This window comes from Strongylocentrotus purpuratus, unplaced genomic scaffold (genome assembly GCF_000002235.5).
Source record: "Strongylocentrotus purpuratus isolate Spur 01 unplaced genomic scaffold, Spur_5.0 spur5_scaffold_13, whole genome shotgun sequence".
In the NCBI taxonomy this organism is placed as follows: domain Eukaryota; kingdom Metazoa; phylum Echinodermata; class Echinoidea; order Camarodonta; family Strongylocentrotidae; genus Strongylocentrotus; species Strongylocentrotus purpuratus.
Genome location: NW_022145598.1, coordinates 1,761,055 through 1,782,022, shown reverse-complemented (window position 1 = coordinate 1,782,022; position 20,968 = coordinate 1,761,055). Strand labels below are relative to the sequence as shown.

Below are 20,968 nucleotides of genomic sequence, written 5' to 3'. Positions count from 1 at the left end.
ATTGAACTCATAACCATTCATTATTTGTATAATATTTCTACGTTCATTATTATGATGCATATTTCCACATTCATGTTCATTACAAGTAGATAACATTTATGAGTTTTGGTTACGGCATATTTCATTCTGCTAAGTCATCCATTTACTTATTCTTTCATTCATCGCTTCGTCAAGCCATCACAAATTTCCAAATCAGCTTTAATTCACTTCAGCCATCGTCCAATCATGACTATCATTCAATCAAAGACTAATTCATCGCTCTATTTATCAATCGTTCTATCCCTCAATCACCGTACCCCTCCGTCACTCAATCCTTCTCTCAATCTTTCCCTCGATCATTCTATCCCTCAACCATTCCATCCCTCAATCAATCCAACCTTCAATCATTCTAGCCTTCTGTCACTCGTTCCCTCAATCGCATGTCTCATCATCTAATCACATATATCCTCTCCTTTCTCTTCCACTTCACAACGCACCATCCCTCAATCAATTCAGCCCTCAATCATTCTACCCTTCTGTCGCTCATTCCCTCAATTGCATGTCTTATCATCTAATCACATATATCCTCTCCTTTCTCCTCCACTTCACAACGCACCATCCCTCAATCAATCCAGCCCTCAATCATTCTACCCTTCTGTCACTCGTTCCCTCAATCGCATGTCTCATCATCTGATCACATGTATCCTCTCCTTTCTCCTCCACTTCACATGCCCATCCACCTGCCAATCATTCTTCCATCTCTCCATCTCTTAAAAATGCAATTAACTTCTCAATTATCACTAGGATATGAAGATCTATGCTCTTACCTTTGGACATTTCATCAAACTTGAAAATATTGAAGTCCCAGTGCCCGATCTTCTGAAGCATGTGCTGAAATAAAGAAAGAAGAAACAGAGATGCAATCATTAATCAAGGAGAACAAGAATAATCCAAATTCCTCAACTGAGTACTGTGAAATTGGAAACATTTTTGACATGGAACTTTCAATAGTTTTGAGAACTGTTAATGACAATGATTCTCATGGCAAGAGACTAAGACCCCGTTTACAGTGAGAAAAGGGCCAGGGCCGGGCCTACTCGGCCCCGCAATTTTGTGCGTTTACAGTAGCAGACTCGGCCTTAAAAATAAAACAAATCCTTGTCACGTTTTCTCTAGAATTCAAATCAATGACATCATCTTTATTCAGACTTAACATTCAATGGAAGCTAGACTTTGACTTTGACTGTCCATCTCAAATCAAGCGAGGGCTCTAGGCATTTCAAAACACCTGTCGTCGAGAAATGAATATTTCATGATCGCTCAGGAAGTTTCCTGACTAAAACTGAGGCTCCATATAGCTAGGAAAGTGTATGAAGAAAAAATTCATGGAAAACAGAAATCAATAAAAAGGTAGGTTGTTCAATCAATGCATATAATACAACCAATCAGCTCTTCTCTTAGAGCCGTATCCAGGATAACACATTCTTTTTTTTTGAGGGACTATGCAACAAATCCAATCCAAATTGTAAGAGATAGATGATTAATTGAGCAAGATTGAAGAAAGAAAAAAATCCCGCAGAGCAAACAAACTATAATTGCAAGAGATGTGAGTGATTAAAGATATGTTGTTTGTTGAGAGCCAGAATTTTATGAACACTGTATTAAAGTATATGATTCAACAGCCTTCTGGATCTAAATAGATAATATGTAAGAGTTCTAGGAGAAATATAATCGACCAATAGCTTCAACATATTATTATAATTATTTTCATAGCGTGCTACTGTACAGAAGTACACAACATAACTTTTGAGATACTACTCCATAAACTTTGTCCAAACACATTTCTAAAATCAATGAAAAGATCACTTTTTGTTCACTGGAAATCTTAAAGGACTAAACTTTCTCGCAATAATTTCCATATCTTTAATTCCAGCTCACTGCCCTTGTGCATCTTTTCCATTGCCTACAGTATTACAGCAAACTAGCAGTCAAACATTCCTGCTTGCATACATACATGGATGTTAGTATGTGGGGCACCACTTGAGATCAATAAACGTTTTTAAAGCCAGAGACAATGGGAACTATAACTAAGAACTAGATCTTGCGATTGATTTTCAATTGTTTGCTGAGATAGTTCAAGGAGATACTGATTATAACCAAGCAGTCTGACTTCAAATGACCCATCTTGGTCAATCCCTGCTCACCGTCTCATTAATCGGTCACTTGCTTTTGACCTTTCCCTCCATGGCCGATCTATCAAAAAGCAAACTATATCATGGTTGAGTCAAAGGACGAGAGTAGCCTTAGAAAAGTACAGGTAGGGGCATCCTACTTATACATCTACATGTTCACCTGAATAACAAACATCTGTTGTTTTCAGAGATATGATAAGCTTTCGCAATTCTTTCATTCTTGATCATGAATCCCTAAATTTTTGTTTGGTGATTTTCTTCTTGTTCTAAAAAGCTATGGAATGTTATGCATAAATTTGAAGATGGGTAGACTGATTTTTTAATTACATATGAAATTACATAATGATGATGATGATGATGATGATGATGATGATGATGATGATAATTATAGTAATAAGAGAAATTATTATTGTCCCATCTGTCTCAAATTTCTTTTCATAGGTGCATAAAAGAAATATAGCTTGTCTTGTTTTTTTTCCTAAGGAAAACATATCTTACTTTTTTTACCACTTATTAAATGAAATAATCTACTTGAACTTGATAGGGAAGTAGGCAACATCTTTAATCCTTTTCATTTATATTACATTTCTTATTGACACAAAAAATGATAAAGATGATGATAATGATAACGATGATGTGGTGATAATAGTAGTAGTATGAAGACTTTGTATTGTCCCATCTGTCTCAAATTTCTATTCATAGGTGCACAAGAAAAAGCTAGCTAAGGGTAATTATCTTGTTTTTTCCAAAGAAAAGAATGTCTTACTTCTTTTACCCTCTTATGAAATAAAAGAACAACCACAAAAAAGACAAACTTCTCTGCTCAAGAAGAATGGCTAAAAACCTTCTGGTATTTGTGTTTCATATAGGAAGTCCCTAGAGCCAGGGAACCATGAACAGGAAGAATTGGACCTATTTCCGCTCCTCATCCGGGAGAGTTTTAAGTTTGGAACCAGGTTAACTTTCATACCAAACTTCCAGAGTGCGCTAAAATGGTGCAAAGTACTTTGAAGAAAAAAATATCATCAACTTCTTTACATTTCTTAACACTTTAATCACCAATCAAAAACTGTTTTATATTCTAGAAGGTAGATTCCAGAATTTTCACAACTTTTAGGGGTTACTTCACAAAGTCCATGTTCAAATTCATGTTGTATGAGAGTTTGCATTGTTTTCTCAATGTGCAATCAACAAATAATAATAAACAGATATGATTAAATGTCAGGGTCTATATACATTTTTGAGATCCTTAATTCTGTCTTGCATACACATAGGTAGGTTATTGAGCCCTACGGCTAAGTAGTAGCAAAGCAGTTCTTGACTTTTATGGCAACATGCTCTAAGTATGATTGAAAGAAGTATAAGGGAATTTATGTATGCAGCTTGACTGCGGCAGAAACATACAAATGCTCTACCTATCTCTTAATCACTTTATTATGTTTCATTTAAATTCTAAAGCATCACAGCTGTATATAAGGCCATATCCCATTGTTAATAAATGAATTCAACCTAGACCTTTTTTTCTAAGAAAATAAGAATGCCAAACATCGCTATGCTTCAAATCAAATACACTATTTTTGGTTGTGCTATTGTATGCACATTCCATGGTGCTGTATATTAGCCCTCGTTATGTTTTAGTTCCTAATGGTTTGTTTATAAATATGAATACAATAACAAATATTGTGATGCTTGGTCGCATATGTAAGTTATTTTCATGAGTAGAGGGCAATTCCACGGTAACGGAAGGACACTCAGACAAGATTTTTGAACTTCAGGTTCATACTAAAAGAACTGTTTTATTAGTATAAAGATGTGAAACAGTACAGATATAATACCTATATGAGTGCCTTTAATTCTCCCCAAAAAAATTGTCATTATAGTTAAGTAGTTTAAGAATGTGCATATTAATTATCTCGGTAACGGAAGGACATAAAAATGGACATGGTTTTTCCAGTTAATTAGTGTTTATCCAAACTTTGTGAAGTTGATGAAGCTTTCCACTTGACTGAAACACATTTTGTTCCCCCTAGTTTAATACATACTAATAAAACATTTCTTTTAGTATGAACCTGAAGTTCAAAAATCTTGTCTGAGTGTCCTTCCGTTACCGTGGAATTGCCCTAGAGCATAGCAGAAATCTCATGCTGATTTTCTCCATAATGCTATTGTAAAAGTTTACGATGCTAGTATACTACAAGTAGGCCAGTGATGTGATTAATAAAGACAGGCAGCTTGGAAACAATAAAGAATACTTGGAAATAGCTTTGTTCCAGCTCCTAACTAATTGGTATTTTTAATGTTTCTCTCTAAAACAGTACCAGTTTTGTTACATAACACCTTCAATGGTGATGTCTTCTTACTTGAAATTGTATTTAAATTCTACATCATCATTCTACATCTGTATCAGACGAAAGTTTTCCTGGTTATAAAATCAGGATTGACTTTATCAAAATAAAAAGTGTATTTATGGTAAACACATCTTTGCACTCATCTCCAAACAAATTTCTTTAAATTGACATTTATTATGATCTTTATGTATCTCAACAAGTCACAGTTAATCATATCTGTTCGTTTGTTCGTGTCTCCTTAGATCAAGATTAAATCTTGATCTTCAGAGTAGTTGCTACAACCGGCCATGTCAGACACGTTGCCCCGGGTGCGAGATAGGACTCTTGTAGCGTGCCCAATTTTAAACAATTATACAATAACAATTAACATTAAATTTATTTAAACGTATGAAACAGATCATATCTGAAGAGAAATTATACATTTCTGAATTTTCTTTGTAAACTTATAGAGACAAATCATGTTCTTCCTTACTACACTTACTGTGGCCTATGCCATCTGTAGTCTGTACAGCTAATAATTTCTTTCTTTCTAAATCCAAAGTTTGTATATTGATTTCCTCTCTTGTGTATAAGTGGTTCAAGTTACAAATGGACCAGGAATGTTTTTACTTTGTTACATGTGTAGTTTATTAAACCACAACAGTTCACTTTTCATCGACATGGGAGTGACGCCGAAGTGAGTCAGAGATGAATTTCCTTCAAACCCCCAAGGTTGTGGACCACATATTCAGATACCAAGGTAAAACAAACTTATAGAGTGATAACCAGGAAAAATAGCAATCATGAGTCTAATGCCCTGCATTCAACTTAATTATTTTTTCCTTCTTATTCTATTGAATATTTCAACTTTTCATCATTTTAACTATATTTAATTGCATGGTACATTAGCTTTGAAATTGAAAACATACCCATTAGATGTAGGTGTTTAAACATTTGCTACTCCAGCATTGTTATTGAGCATAAATTTGCGGGGGAGGGGGGGGGGGGGGGGGAGATTCTTGCAACTGCCAACATCAAATATCTGTTTTAGGTCATCAGAATTAGGGGTGTTGATTTGCACTTGATATCTCTGATGACGAAGAAAAAAAAAGAGGGTTGGGTGGGTGGGAGGAAAGGTAAAACAAACTTATAGAGTGATAACCAGGAAAAATAGCAATCATGAGTCTAATGCCCGGCATTCAACTCTGTTAATTTATTTCCTTCTTATTCTATAAAATATTTCAACTTTTCATCATTTTAACCATATTTAATTGCATGGTACATTAGCTTTGAAATTGAAAACATACCCATTCAATGTCGGTGTTGTAACATTTGCTACTACAAACATTATTCATATTTTTATTGAGCATATAACATTGGGCTCCTGTTAAAAAATCAACAAAAAAAAAAAAAAAAATCTGAATTCTGGCAACTGCCACAATCAGATTACTTTTTTTTAACTCATCAGATTTTAGGGGTGTGTTGGGGTGACAAAAAGAGGGCTGGGTGGTTAGGAGGAAAGGTGATGCCCCCCTCCCCAACACACACTGCCCTTGTTTAAATGTGAAATACAATATACAAGTACATGTAAGTGTGTAACCTATCTAATTTATATTTTGCCAATTTGATGAATATTTTAAATATTCAGAAATACCCACTTTTTAACAAAATTAAGGCCAACAAGATTTATGGTCAGTGTACCGGTAAGTAAATTAATTGGAAATAAGATACGCATACAAAACAATTTATGATTAAAAAATAAAAAAGCCGGACACAGGGTCTGCTTAGACTCTAATCAAACCACAAACGCAGAAATTTGTGACAAATCCTCACATTGTTGGACAGGTCTTTGGTTTGGCAAGGCCTGCATTGACGTCAACAAAACGCTTCCATTATCTGCCTTGATAGCCATCAGACAACACAAAGAAGGGTAAGTGTCAATATTGGCTATTTTATAAGGAACCACTGATCTAGATTAGATGCCCTAGATGCCCTCCATTTGAGACCCTTCCACAGTGGACATTAAAGGTAATCGTAAGCTCTGTAATTGACATAAAACAATTTTCACAGAATGTAGCAAAAAAAACATAGGGCCTTGGAATAAATTTCTTATTAAAAAAAGAGCATAAATTTGCATAAATTATTAAAATGGCTAGGTTTCTTACATGTGCATTTCCGTGATAGGCAGCATCGAGGAGTACTGTAGGGTGTGTGCGCTGTTGGACGGTAGACAACTTCGCCTGGTCGTCGCTACCGTCATCATTCTTCGCCTGCTTCGCCTGCGAAGCTGACGTTGATGGCGGGGAGGGTTCAATGGCCGCCACCGTGGGCGTCTGTAGGCTGGTCCGCCGAATCTTGTTGCAGGGCAAAACTGTAGATTAAAAAAAGAGAGAGAAGAAATGGGTCATATGTTTGTAGTCATTTGAGCATCAAAGCTGAATTCAGTTGAAAAGATGAGTTTCTTGTATGACTTACTGCTAAAATGAGTACTAATAAACAATTAGAAGACATTTTAGGCTTGAAAAATACATCAAAACATCAAAAATTGATTTGCTTGGATATTTTTTTGCTTAATCTTTAATGAGGTATTTTCTTCACACATAAGACAATCTAATATTAGTATAAATTTCATTGTAAATTTGGATCGGAAATGAGGAAGAAACAGGATTATAGGTAGCTTTATAGTGGCACAAAAAAACAAAAAGATATTTTTTAAAAAACATATCTGAATGGAATTTTAGGTAACATTGAGTGTAATTGAGATATACATTTATTTACCAGCTTCATATCCTAAAAATGTCGTTCAATTTCTGTGTGATAACATTTTGAATTTCAACAATTACGCATCCTTTCTTTTATAATCAAAATGCAAGCAAGAAATATGATATGTCTTTGTCTTTTCTTCTGATTCTATTTTTGGTTTTTCTCCTTCTTACTTCAACTATTGTTGATTCCTCTTCTTTTCTTTTTTCTTTTTTTTTTCCCTTTATTCATATCTTATTTCATCTTTCATATTTCCTATTATTCTCCATCATCCTATTTCTTCTTCTTCTTCTTCATTCATCTTGTCCTCCTTCCTATTTTCTACTACGTCTTATAACTTTTCACTTTTACAAGACCATGATGAACATTGACCACTATTTACAACTAGTTTGACAGCTCCCACATGTCACTAAGAGCCTGATTGCTTTGCTCTAGTCCCTGTCATTCGATTCTACGTATGGCCTATGAGTCGAGAGCAAATATATGCACTCTTGAAACATGGTCCGGGTGAAGGGCATTAGAGAGAGGGGAAAAAGCTTGCAGGACAAGATGGAATATTAGGGATCAGGAAAGATAGCTCGGGATTTCCTCCTGCTCTTGAATTTCTGGAAACTTTGTAATGCGACGAGTGTACACAGTAACCCGACTCGGATTCGGTTTCGATGGTTTTGCAGGGGGCGCAGTGCTTGGGCCACACGAACGAACTGGAAAATACACTCATTCCACTAAAATACAGTAAGATTATACCACCTAATGCCCGAGAAGCAGCGGCTTGGCTTGTTTGCTTAGGGAGATTATGCAATTTCACGTTTTCAAAATGAATAACAGACCCTCATGTTATATGCAGGACCGACAAAGTTCTGAAATCAATATACACTGTATACATATACAATTTAAAGATTTTTCAGGAATTTAATTATTGTTTTGGTTTTTCAGTTACCTTACATATCAGTGGTAAAAGTAATCCAGTTGTGAAGATAAAACGCAAATACTATATATCTCCACATGACTACGTCATATAACATCGATCAATGATGTAGCAAAAACTGTTGCCTTCGTTGCACAATAGGAAATAGATGTGGTCAGATATTATCTCTGTCAATGACAAAACAATTTCTGCGAATTCACAGTAAAAATATTGATAGCAGTAGACTATTTGAGATATCTATCTTCTGTTTATTGCAATGGAAAGAGTCAGTTTGTTATGTTTCTAGGCGTGATGTTTATGGACCATGATGAGAGGCCCCTACATGAATCTCACCCTAACTGATATCTTCATTGATAACTACACAGAAAGTCTATGGGGGTGCAATCAAACAGTCAACTGAATTTTAAAAGAAGAGATAGAGAAGAGAGATATTGAGATGGGGGAATGGGAGAGGAGTAAAACCGATGAGATCAGATCAGATTATGAAGAAAAAGAAAAGAAATGACATACAAACACAAATTAAAGAAAGAATGCAGAGAGAAAGAGCGAGCAAGATATAGTGAGAGAGAGAGAGAGAGAGGGAGGGAGAGAGAGAGAGAGAGAGAGAGGGGGGGGGGGGGGGAAGGGTAGCTAATGCAAAAAATGGTGGAAATACAGGGAGAAATCATGCAAGATGTTCCTTGCATCCTCTTGTCTGGGTAAGGCTCTCTCTAGTTATGCTGTATTGAACATGCAGCTTTGACCCAGTGCATCATTCTATTATTCATTGAAGCAAGAGACCAATATGTTTGGAAAACAAAAAAAAGACGGAAACGGGATGCGAGATGAAGCCGTGCATGAACCTCTGCCGCACCGGTGCTTATGAGGCACGACAGGGGGCATCATGGGGGCGTATCCAGACAAATAGGCGTAGTAAGATAGTTACTGTAAAAAAAATTGGGGAGGGGGAGGGGGGAGGGCTAGTATCAATACCTATAACCTTTCCAGATAAGTCAGGAAACTGATTTTAAAGGTGCAGTTACTAGTATGAGTGATATGAGACCGGCTGTTAAAGCCCCTTTACACTAGTTTGGCCAGGAGGGATTAGACCTCCCTGCATGGTCACTGACAGGTGGTTATCTCACCAAATCAGCTCTCAATTAACATAAGAAAAAAGGAACTATGGGGGACCAACAGGCACCAATTAGTCATTGTTTGCCTATAGAGGGCGCAAGTAGCTATAAGTAGTGCAGTGGGGCTTTTAAGAGGAAGAAGAAACTGCTGATTTAAAAAAAAAGTGAAAGCGTGTTACATGTCTACTTACTCTCTGGTGCCTTATATACATTTTCGGGGACCCGGGGAAACGGTATAGGTTCCGTTGTCACCAGTTTGCCGTGAACTATCACATCACCTGAAAAGACAAAAAAGTGAACATTCAAATAATAATGATGATGATAGTGATTGCTGCAATTAATAATGCACTTCTGGTTATGACTGAATCACAAACTAATTAGAGCGTACGCTGAATGGTTGGTGCATTCATGTTGAGGAAGCTCTTCACACGAGGCCTGCTTTCATCAGCTCGAGTTTGCCAAATAACCCGCCATTTTAACTATCCCAATCGCTAATTGACCAGTTAATTTGAATCTCCATCAGCCTGCAGTTCCAATGAGCGGATATTTGTCGAGAAAATATGCTGAGAAATCTTGGTCTTATTCCCAAAATATCGCACTATTTGGGAAATAGCGGGCTAATTTGCGCCCGTCCGAGCTAGTTAGTGATGAACGTAACATTCTGGTGAAGACGCAATTTCGAGCTTCAGGATAATATTACGAGTCTGAAAATAGCGGGTTATTTGGCAAACTTGAGCTGATGAAGACAGGCCTATGGTGCTTGTGAGTCATTAGTGTCAGTAGCTTTGAGTCTCATCATCACATGTTTTGTGTAGTGGGAGTTACAATTACATGCAACATAAAAGAAATGTATTTATGATAGTCAGGAGGCAAAAGGGTCATAGGTAGTAGAAACAATTGTAGAATTTGAAGAAAAAAACTAGAGGTTGTTGCAATTTAAATACTAGCTTTAGAAGAAAGATGGAAACAAGAAGAGCACTAGTGGTCATAATGTAAGTAGGACTTGTAGAAGTGGTTGGAGTAGTCATATAAATGGTAGCGGTAGTGGTAGTGCAAGTGGTAGCAGATGGTTGTAGTGGATAGTGGTAGTGGTGATAAAAGTGAATAGTTGTAGCTGGTTGTGGTAGTGGTAGGGGTAATGACAGAGGATACTGACTAGTTGTGGCATATAGTGGTATGGCAGTGGTAGTGGTAGTGGTAGGCATATATTCAGTGGTAGTATGTAGAAATGCAATTCATAACTTTAAAGATAAAGTTGAGTTGTGGTCATGCGATTGCATTGTAAAAGAAACAGTGTGGAGACGATCTTTTACGATGTTACATGCCATATTTAGAATATGATGGCATTTGAAGAGCCATGCTTTTCAGGGAGCATGTTTTATCTGATGTTCTTCCACACTTACATAATAACAATGATAATGCTTACAAATTATTTTTACCTCTTCCCAGAACTCAATCTTCTCTTTAACTCCAAAAATGCAAACCTTTAGAGAATACTGAAGGAATTATCTTCAACATTCCCACCGGATAATTTAGGGGCAACTACTAATGAAATGCCTTTTAATCTCATGCAAACCAACAAACATCAATCATGTAATGCCTTCCCTTCCTTATTCCTTCAAAACGCCTTCCGCCCCTGACCTTGTTTATGACCTTGTGTCTCGGCCTGACATAGCCCCGACGGCCTATCTAAATCCTGCGTCTGTCATGCTCCGTACCCAAACAGGACCGAGATAATCCTTCGCTAACATCAAAGTCATAATTAAGTTCCATGTATAGGAAGCTACCGACGGTTCTTGGGTGAGTGAAAGAATGAGGTCAAACAACTTCCACATTGCAGTCTCGTGTTTGAACCTTGAAAATATGAGGTGCATGGTTTGTACGACTAATGCTTTAGTGGAAATTGCTCTGTGGCAGAATCCTACAATAACCAAATTCCTAATTTCAACCCAGGACCTAACACTAACACTAATCCTAAAGCTAATCCATTATCGTATTAATACCCTAATCCTAATCCTACATCTTTGGCGAAACGAAGCTCAGAGCTGTTGTTGCCAAAGTGGTTGTCACTGTCAGAGCAAGGTTACCATGGCAACCTTCGGCCAATTTGTTGCATGCAAGAGATTACCAATTTTAAATTTATTTAATCATTCTTTTTTTTTAGGGGGGAGGGGGGGAATCTGTTGAATAAATGATTCGTTCAGTATTCTGTATAATAAACTATTCCATACAATTGTGAATGTATATGAAGAAGACAGGTTTATATACTAGCTGATTTGAGCAAGTGTCATGTGCAAGGGGATTTTGAGGAGAACAGTTGATCTTTGAGCAAGTAATAATTTATTATTATGATGACCAGTAGTTTACCGATATCTAGCACAAAAAGGGAATTTACAAGCATTAATTCAGACTCTTTCCCCAATAAACTTCCGGACATAGTGAACTTGTCCCACGCTAAATGAAATTCATCTTTTTATTCAAGTACTTTGCATGCTTCACATTGAATGTTCAACTTCCGACCACAACCATCACAAAAGGAATTCAAGTGCATCAATCTAAACTGATTCAATAAAAACAATGCTATGAATATGAAAGTCATCCCCCACAAAAGTAAATTCTTTCCTTTCCTTTCACTTCTAATCAACTTGAAGGCATTGAATTCTCAATATCAATATTTTACAAAACCCGCCATCATCTACATACATGTAAAAGGAAATTCCCGTACACAATCTAAAGTGAAACTTGTCTTACGCAGGTAAATTTCTTTCCTGCCCTTCTTTCAACTTCTCTGTAAATCTGTCCAATGTTCAACACTAAACCATCCATTTTATTTGATAACTTACTAAGGTAATTTACTCAAGTATATTAATTCTGATATGACTTCAGGAGCATGTACAAAGCATCTTTTTTTTCATACTTTTGCCAAAACTACTTAAAGGGAAAGTCCACCCCAAAAATAAGTTTGTTTCGATAGAGGCAGAATAATAAGAAAATCAGGTGAGTGAAAGTTTGAGCAAATTCTGAATGAAAATAAGAAAGTTATGAATTATTGAAGTTGTGATCAATCAAATACAAATTGGCAACTCTGTGACTTATTATACGAGCTCTCCTTCATTTGCTTTGTGCATAATATTCCATAGAATCATGTTTTCTTCGTTATTGATGACGGAATATATATTTGTTCCTTGCAGGGGGAGTATAGAAACATATTTGCAATTATTATATTTAGGGTGCATGTATGGTTGAAATTTTTCTTGAGGGAAAATGAAAATTTTAGATTTTTTTAGTACTGAGCAAATGGAAGTTGAGCTCGCATGATACGTCATAGAGTTGCCAATTTGTGTTTGATTGATCACAACTTCAAAAATCCTAATTTCCTTATTTTTAATCGGAATTTGCTCAAACTTTCACCGACTTGTTTCTCTCATTTTTCTACTCCTATTAAAACTAACTTAATTTCAGGGTGGACTTCCCCTTTAAGGCTTGTTCGGACATGACACGGCAAACCCTTGCGTTCGTTATATGATGACGTTATTACACGTTCAGAAAACGTCCTAACAACATAAAATCTATAACAAGTCCATTGTTGTGTGCAGTGGTTACTGGGCCATGTCTGAACAAGCCTTAACAGTGAAACTCGTGTCAAATTTCAGTTTCTTCACAAGTAATATTAGAATCAGTATCCCTCGATCAGAAACAACTATTGCCACAAGATTGCTTAAAATAGGAAAACATATTTTGATTTTTGCATCATGTTACTTTCAGTTCCTATATATCCAGTTTTACTATTTCACAAGTGGAACCCTTTTTAAACAGTCTTCACAAGGTTGATGGGGATGCGTTGCGCAAGGTAGTTTTGTATCGCTCTCACACAAACACGCTTATTGCTTAAAAGATTGAGTAGTCCTCTTGCAAAATTGTTTAAACATCATGAAATTTGGCCCTGAATATCTTTAAAGACACAGAATCACTTTGAAATATCATAGCTAACAAAGAAATGACTAAAGGTGAAGTATTTCTGAAAGAATAAGATCATTAGATTGATTTCCTCAATATTATGCTAACTAAAGTTTGCAAATAAGGTTCAGGGAAAATAATAATCAAGGTCTTCTTCTTATATTTGCCTTAATATGCCATCTTCCTAGATCAATTCAATGGCCAACAAAGATTTTTTAATATGTCACTTAATATTTTGTCAAACTTTTGTGAATGAGTCTGTGAGAAACTTGCAAGTGTTCCAGATTTGTCTAAATTGTGTGGCATTAAAAAACAACACTGAATATTTACACTTGCAAAAATTTATTGTATATAATTGGCATTAACAATGGATGATAGTTTTATGTCACAAAGATATTTTAAGTACCCTTAAAGCAGAGAAAAGGCTGCCAATTTGGGCTCATTCTTCTGTTAATGATTCTGGGTCATGTTTCAAACAGGCGCTCGGTTTGTGGGCCACACTATAAATTACTCACACATTTGTTTGAGTTCCCATTGTGTGAAGTGAAATATTAATTAATATGTTCCTAGTTAATATGTGGAAGAGTGGCGTGAGCCCCTACCAGAAGTGTAGAAGTGTAGGGATCAGGGGAGGGGAGAGGGCTATTGGTGGGACCAAAAGTCTGTTAAACCTTGTACAAACAATTAAGACAACAAGGATTTGGCACATTCCTCACTTGCTAGCTGAAATTACTGACATCATAATGTCTGTCAGCTAGGAGTAGCTAGGAGCCAAAAGTGATTCATTTTTTAAAACTTATTTTACATTTATCTGCGTCTGGCTTTCAGCAGATGATGTGATTAACTTGGTAACTTGAAAATAATTACAACCAGTGTAAACTGGCCCCATTAATTAATTAATTAATTTCCATGTGGAAACGAACTGTACCATGGGCAGGGTTCAATCTTAATTCATCTTCTTGAAGCCAGAAGGGCATTAACTCTGTGTTAAAATATAAGAGTTAATGCCCTTCTGGCTTCAAACAGACAAATGGACAAACAGCCTAACATGGCAGCTGTGAGAATACTATCTAGTTCTACTGGTAATAGACCCAATCTGGAGGAGGGGGACGATTCTGCAGTGATAGTTGAAAACTTAGGGTGCGTTCAAGCGCTTTTCAGCAACCACGATTCTAGAATCACATTACAAAATGCATCTTGTTCAGTGTTTCATGTTTACGTTTTGAAACCGTTTATTTTCACGACCAACGATAAATTGCTTGAACGCAACCGTGTTTTAAACTTAACGTCTTTGCAAACCGCATTTCTAAAGTGAAAAAGTGTCACTTGAACGCACCCTGGGCTAATGTCTATGGGGGGGGGGGGGGGGAGGAGTCAGGGGGTCATCCTAACTGGGTCTATAGACAGACAGTTGATCAGGGGCAGGAAGAGGTATACCCTTGAGCTAATTAATGTCAATTTGCTTGCCCCTCTACTAGGTCAAGTTTGTCAGGTCACCGTGTCATTCTTTGCTTTATAATCATTGATTTACGAGAAGAGGAAGAGGCAGAAGAAGAATAAGATGTGTCAGACAATATGATAAGAACCAGGGTAAAGATATGGTCTAGAGTCTACATAATGGCCCAAGTTTACAAAGGAGGTTTACATTAACCCATAGTTTAAATCTTCATTTACATAACCCATGGTTTAAAATTTGCGCAAAATAAGCGCGACACAGTCAGAGACAAGATACGCTTTTTTAACACTAATTTTTAAACCATGGATTATGTAAATGAGGGTTTAAACCATGGGTTATGTTAAACCTCCTTTGTGAATTTGGACCAATGAGTCTAGCTTTTTTTTTGGAGGGAAAAAAGGGGAAAGAGGAAATACATAAGAAAAGACTGTGGGTGTAATATGTGCACCCTCTCTACTCACCAAGCATTCGAACATAAAGAGCTGTCTTATCCGCACGGTCAAAAGATATCCCACCTCTCCGCTGAAACAAAGAAAGAAAGAAAGAAAGAAAAAATTGATTAAACAAATGTTATGAAGTTCATTAATTCTGCTCAACACAAGAAAATGTACCAATATCTTTAAATTCATAAAAAAAAATTCTCAATTGGTCGGTGATTTTCTTTGGTATTCACTTTTGAAATAATTATTGTTGATCAAGGAGAGTTAATGCATACAAATAGATCAATTGTTGCTATGTCAGGAAAGCCTTAAGCACAATTTTCAAGGTTACCAAGTTCAACTGCAGAAAAATATTCAAGGAGGATATTAAGACATACATGGTGTATTAGTGTAAATATATTCTATCGAATGCCAATATAAATATTAGACCAGGCAATATCTCAGGTGTATCGTTGACTTGTTGTTTACAGTGGAGTGCAATTTCTACATCCACTGTCAGAAAAGGTGCTAGAAGAAAAGAGCAAATTAAACTCAGCAGGCCTTACAACAAAAAGAATAATAATGACAGTCTCTGCATCTCCTCCTCAACCATCCGTCAGAAATGATGTCACATTAAACAATAACTATTCAGGGCTTCCCCGAAACAAAAAGGTTAATATCATTACAGATAATGTCTCAACTAATTGAGCCACTTCCTTCCTGCCCCATAGCTGGTTGGCAATGTTTTACGAGGAATACCGTAATGGCGCCGAGGAAGGTTTTTGGAGTACGGAAGTTAACGGACGTCATAATAATCCTGCTGTGGTTTAAAGTCATGTCCAGTTTGTGCAAAGCACTTCTCTTACCACTATTACCACGATGTATTGCTTCCACAAAGCCTTACTTACAAACTGTTTTATTGATCTGTTAAGTATGATGGCATACGTGTTGTAAAAAGGACAAGCCATAATGATTGCCCTACCTAGCAACACTAATGTATGCAATTTGCGTTCTGATTATTGAAATTCATTTATTTGTAAGAAGTGAATGAGATGATTTGTAATGTCAAGGCACTTAACAAAGATTTGTACATTTAATTTGATTACAATACGACAAAGTTCTATTAATTTGTGCTTGTCCATTTGAACATTTGGTCCTGATGTCCTAGCGGGTAGGCAAACTGAAATGATAACATATCATCTTATAAATCTACAGCAATCCTGCAATAAATCCAAACAGATTCGTGCAAAATCACCCACATCTGTTTCAAAACAAATATTATCATGCTCTTGATCTACTAAGAGATTTGGACTTAAAACACTTCAAAAACAGTTGTAAACATGTTTCAAAGTTGGCAAACCGTCAACTGTGAGATAGCCAAACGGACACAGCGACAATTAATTGAACTTTACTTCTCCGAATGGTTCACCATACTGCGTAAAACAGAAAATCAAACAAAGCAAAGTTGGCGAGAGATGCCAGGAATCGGGAATGGAGGTGTGTCGTCTGTTGACTACGTCATCAAAAATTTGGAATATGTTCAACAAATGACTATGTTTCAGATAATTCACCTTAGTTGGGTAGAACTTTGTGTATTAAGAGTTTGCAAAATGGGAAACAGTGTAGCATCCAAGCTATAAAAATGATTGATTGTTTTGTCAAATGGAATTATAATCATCCTAATTACATGATTCTTAATGTTCTTGCCCATTACCACAGGACTGCCCATTTAAGTATAGAATGCCAAAAGTGTCAATATAGTTCAATAATTTTTCTGAAGACAAGTTGCAATCACATGCCTTCCTAGTAGTACAGTGACACCTGTATATAAAGACCTCTCAAGTGAGACAGATAAAGCGGTCTTTATGTACAGGTGGTTGCTAAAGCAGGTTTGGCTGTACATGATTATTCACCAATACATGGAGGCCTACGTGTCCAAGCATGATCAAATCTCATTTAAAAAACTCAGCATTAATTGTGTTAACTCTCACTCACTCTCTCTCTCTCTCGATCATTCTCTCTTTCTTTCAGTCTTTGTCCCTCTTTTTTCTCTTTCTCTCTCATTCCCTCTAGCTGTCTCTCTCCTCTTCTTTTTTGCTCGGAGGAAGTCACTTATATCAGTATTTTTTAATATATATATCAGTTCGCTATTCATGTGTGAATGCATTTATGATGTAACTCAGAATAATGTTCTTGTTATGATATACCCCCCTCTGGTGAGAGCCTGGAATGGTCTTGAATCATTCTTGCACAACATTAAAGGTAATACAAAGTTTTGGTATGGCCGGGTCATGAATTTGGTTCAATTGAACATATTGGAAGCATATAAGATCCTACAATATTCAGTGATCGTTGTCACGGTCGAAATCGACTCTAAAGTTATGAAATTTTAAATAATAAATACTTCATGTTGAATAGCTCCCTCTCAAGGTCAAGATATTAATTAAGCTATAACATAATGTCTATTGACTAAAATTGACCGATTAGCTATTCTCGTTCCGAATTATATGCCACAACTACCGTACATACTCTGTGATTTTCATGGTCGCAGCTACCTTTGTACGGCCGTAGGACCTATTTGAAATTTATCAAAATTTACCGGGAGCACCAGTAAATCTTTATATTCCATTTTTCACGAAAGCAGAAATGTTTTAGGGGCTAAAATTTCTGGTGTTTTTTAGTACATTCACAGGGGCATCCAAATATATTAAAATTGTAAAGAATCACTATCCACCCATTTTTCAATATTTCCCAAAACTTTGTAATACCTTTAACATCTTTCTGTCTCTCAACATACAATATCATGTCTATTCCTATGTTTATATTGTATGTAACACCAAAGGAGAAGAAATTTCTGTTTTATTCTGGACAATAAACTTGAATCTTGAACTGCTGGCACAAACAGATCTTCTATTAATTCATGAAAACAGCTAACGATGAATATCCTGTGCTAGTCAAGCAATCAAACAAATATCTTGGCTTCTATGTGACACTTTAGGATCTGCATCAATCAAAAGATTGCTTAAGAAATAACTTCCTACTGTGATGAAGCCAGCTTTCACTTCAATCTCTTCACAAGTGCGCAATAACATCTCCTGTTTTGTGTTTGTATTCCTTCAGAGCAGGGTAATAGCCTCACTTCAAATCACAATTGACTTTTTTTAGCTTATCATGATGCTGATATATGTATCTTAGAAAGAAAAACAGATTCACCCAGCATTTTCTTGAATTTTACTTACTGACAGCAACTCAAATATTTCTCAACTCACAAAAACAACATATATAATCTCTCTCTTCACATCAGCAAAATAATCTTTCATAATAGATAAACTTACATACATTTTGCTTAATAACAAATTTGAAATAAAATGTGTTGTAAGAAAAAAATTGCAACACATGAAAGTGAAGCTAGGTTACACACATTGGAGCAACAACACATTAAAATCTAATCAAAACGGAATAGAGAGCATTGTTTTGGAGCAAGAGACACTTCCACAACGCTAAACATGTGGTGTAATTGAGGCAGAATAATGAGCCGGCAATGATATTCCGCTCTCTCTCTCTCTCTTTCGCTCTATCAAGGCTGTACTTTTCCCGGGAGGTTAAAAGTTTACGGATTACAGCGCTTTTAATGCCGACAGATCCGAGGATCTATTCTGCGGGGAGCGGGAAGATTATGACAAATAAACGAAGCTCGATCGGCAGCCAGCTCTCTGAATTCCCCGACAAACTGGTTAAACCTTTCAAATACAGCTTAAAGACTGTTTCATGTTCTGGCATTAAAAACAAATAACATTCTCTAACAATCAAACAATTTGCAATGAAAGTTCAAGAATACAATTTGTAGAGAATACACAAAGCTGAGAAATGATGAAAGAAAAACAACAAGGGATGAAAGGAAAACAAGGGATCTAAGCTATTATGTCAGTAGCCGACGTATTAACGACATGTATGTAGTCCCACATGTGCATATGTATGTCATTGCCTTTCAGTGTCTGTGTGTTGTAATTTAGAAAAATGAAAATGTTTGCAGTTGGAAGCAACGCTTCAGACGTTCATTTGTGCCGGATTCGATTCACATTTACAACAGTAGGGTAAGACGAACGAGGGCAAGTAATGTAGACATTGTATTATTGTATTGTTTTCCTCCATTCCTAGGCAAGTAATCACATTGTATCGTTGGATCTAACACCATTGATGTTATGTTGTTATTATGTTTTATAATCTGTATAATAATGTACATTGTTTGTAACACCTGTACCTGTGAACAACAAATTTCCATTTTGTAAGGACAATAAAACAATTCAATTCAATTCAATTCATTGAGTCTGTGTAAAACTAAACAAGTTCTCCATTCTGGATCTCAACCCATAATACTGTCTGTTTTAGAGTCTGCATTAATTGAATGATTTATACCCCTTCTAGGTTCGTGCAGACAACATAGATGTAGGGATGCCTTCATCTATACATACTACGAGGTATTCCTAAATTTTAATAATAATAATAATAATGGTGGGTTCTGATATAGCATCCATGTTTATCCTGCTGACGCCCCAAGCTATCCTGCATTATTACCCCGGTCATAGCTGGCGGCCACATTGGTAGTGCTTTGGCATATCAGGTACCTATTTACACCTGGGTGGAGAGTGGCAAATGTGCTTTAATGTCTTGCTAAAGGACGTTAAAGTTTAGTACTGGTAATGCGATTGCATTGTGAAAGAAATGGTGTGGAAAGGATCAGAAACAGTTGATCGTGTAGCATGTAAGTATTGGTGTGCACTGCAAGGTTCTGGATTCATCAAAATCATAATAAATTTGACCTAGTCTTGGTAAAGTAACAAGCACTCACATAGAAAGCTATATATGGGACAACACACATGGTGTCGGGGCTAGTACTACCTTGATTTCCTTGTGTTTCTATGCTCATTACTCAGCCAGTATACATTTTCTTCCAAAATTGTTTGGCACATGTCATTTATTTGTAATCTTGAACATTCAGTGTAAGTTTCGTTTGATTCTGTGAGAATTTTTTTTTTTTTTTTACCAGTACTGGAGTTTATCTTTAATGCTGGAGGTTGGAATTCGAACCCTCAACCCTTGGATTGAGAGTCAAGTACGAACCACTATACCGTGTCATCTCCACCATTATTTGAAGGAAAGTAATATAAATTCTAGCTTCTAAGGACAATTATTCTTCTGGCGGTCAGGATAGTAGATTACATTTTCCCCCGAGGTACCCGACATGACATGAATAACACGAGTCATGAATTCATAACATGAAGGGGAACTCCATGTGATATCAAGTGGTTCAGGATTTAATGAGAATTTCCTCGCTGGCCACCATCACAAGACGCGTCATGTACGCATGACGGAAATCATCTCCCTATTAATCTATCACCAGAAGTATTGAGATTTAATTACTGATTCATAGCAATAAAGTCACTTATTTATTTTGATTTATAAATGATTCTCTCATTCACACTTTCTGTTTGCCCCTAACCCTCCCGGTGAATATGGGGTAACTTTTATTCGTCACTACTGTTTAGATTCAATTAATGATTCACAACATTATAAAGTCACTTATTTCTTTTTGGATTAGAGAAATTCTTTTACAATTTTCTGTCATTGCATACCCCCCCCCCCCGAATATTTAATATCTGTATATTCATTTTAGTTATCATTACCATTTAGATTTAATTACTGATTTATAGCAATACAGCAATTCGTTTCCTTGTGAAACTATAATCATGTATCTTTTACACTTTCTGTTGTACCCTGTCTGACTCATTCCCTCTCTTTCTCTCTATCTCTATCTCCTTTACCCTCCTCATTTAC

General features: G+C 36.3%; 1 protein-coding gene across 2 annotated transcripts in view; it reads right to left on the bottom strand.

Moving 5' to 3' along the window:
• LOC115922934 overlaps positions 1–20,968 on the bottom strand; it is a 71,071-nt gene that overhangs the window by 28,641 nt on the left and 21,462 nt on the right. For both annotated transcript variants that reach the window (XM_030982682.1, XM_030982681.1), the window contains exons 2-5: positions 15,176–15,236; positions 9,493–9,579; positions 6,664–6,869; positions 807–870 (exon numbers count right to left, since the gene is read on the bottom strand). In XM_030982682.1, coding sequence (XP_030838542.1) covers positions 807–870; positions 6,664–6,869; positions 9,493–9,579; positions 15,176–15,236 — 418 coding nt within the window. The remainder of the gene's footprint in view (positions 1–806; positions 871–6,663; positions 6,870–9,492; positions 9,580–15,175; positions 15,237–20,968) is intronic.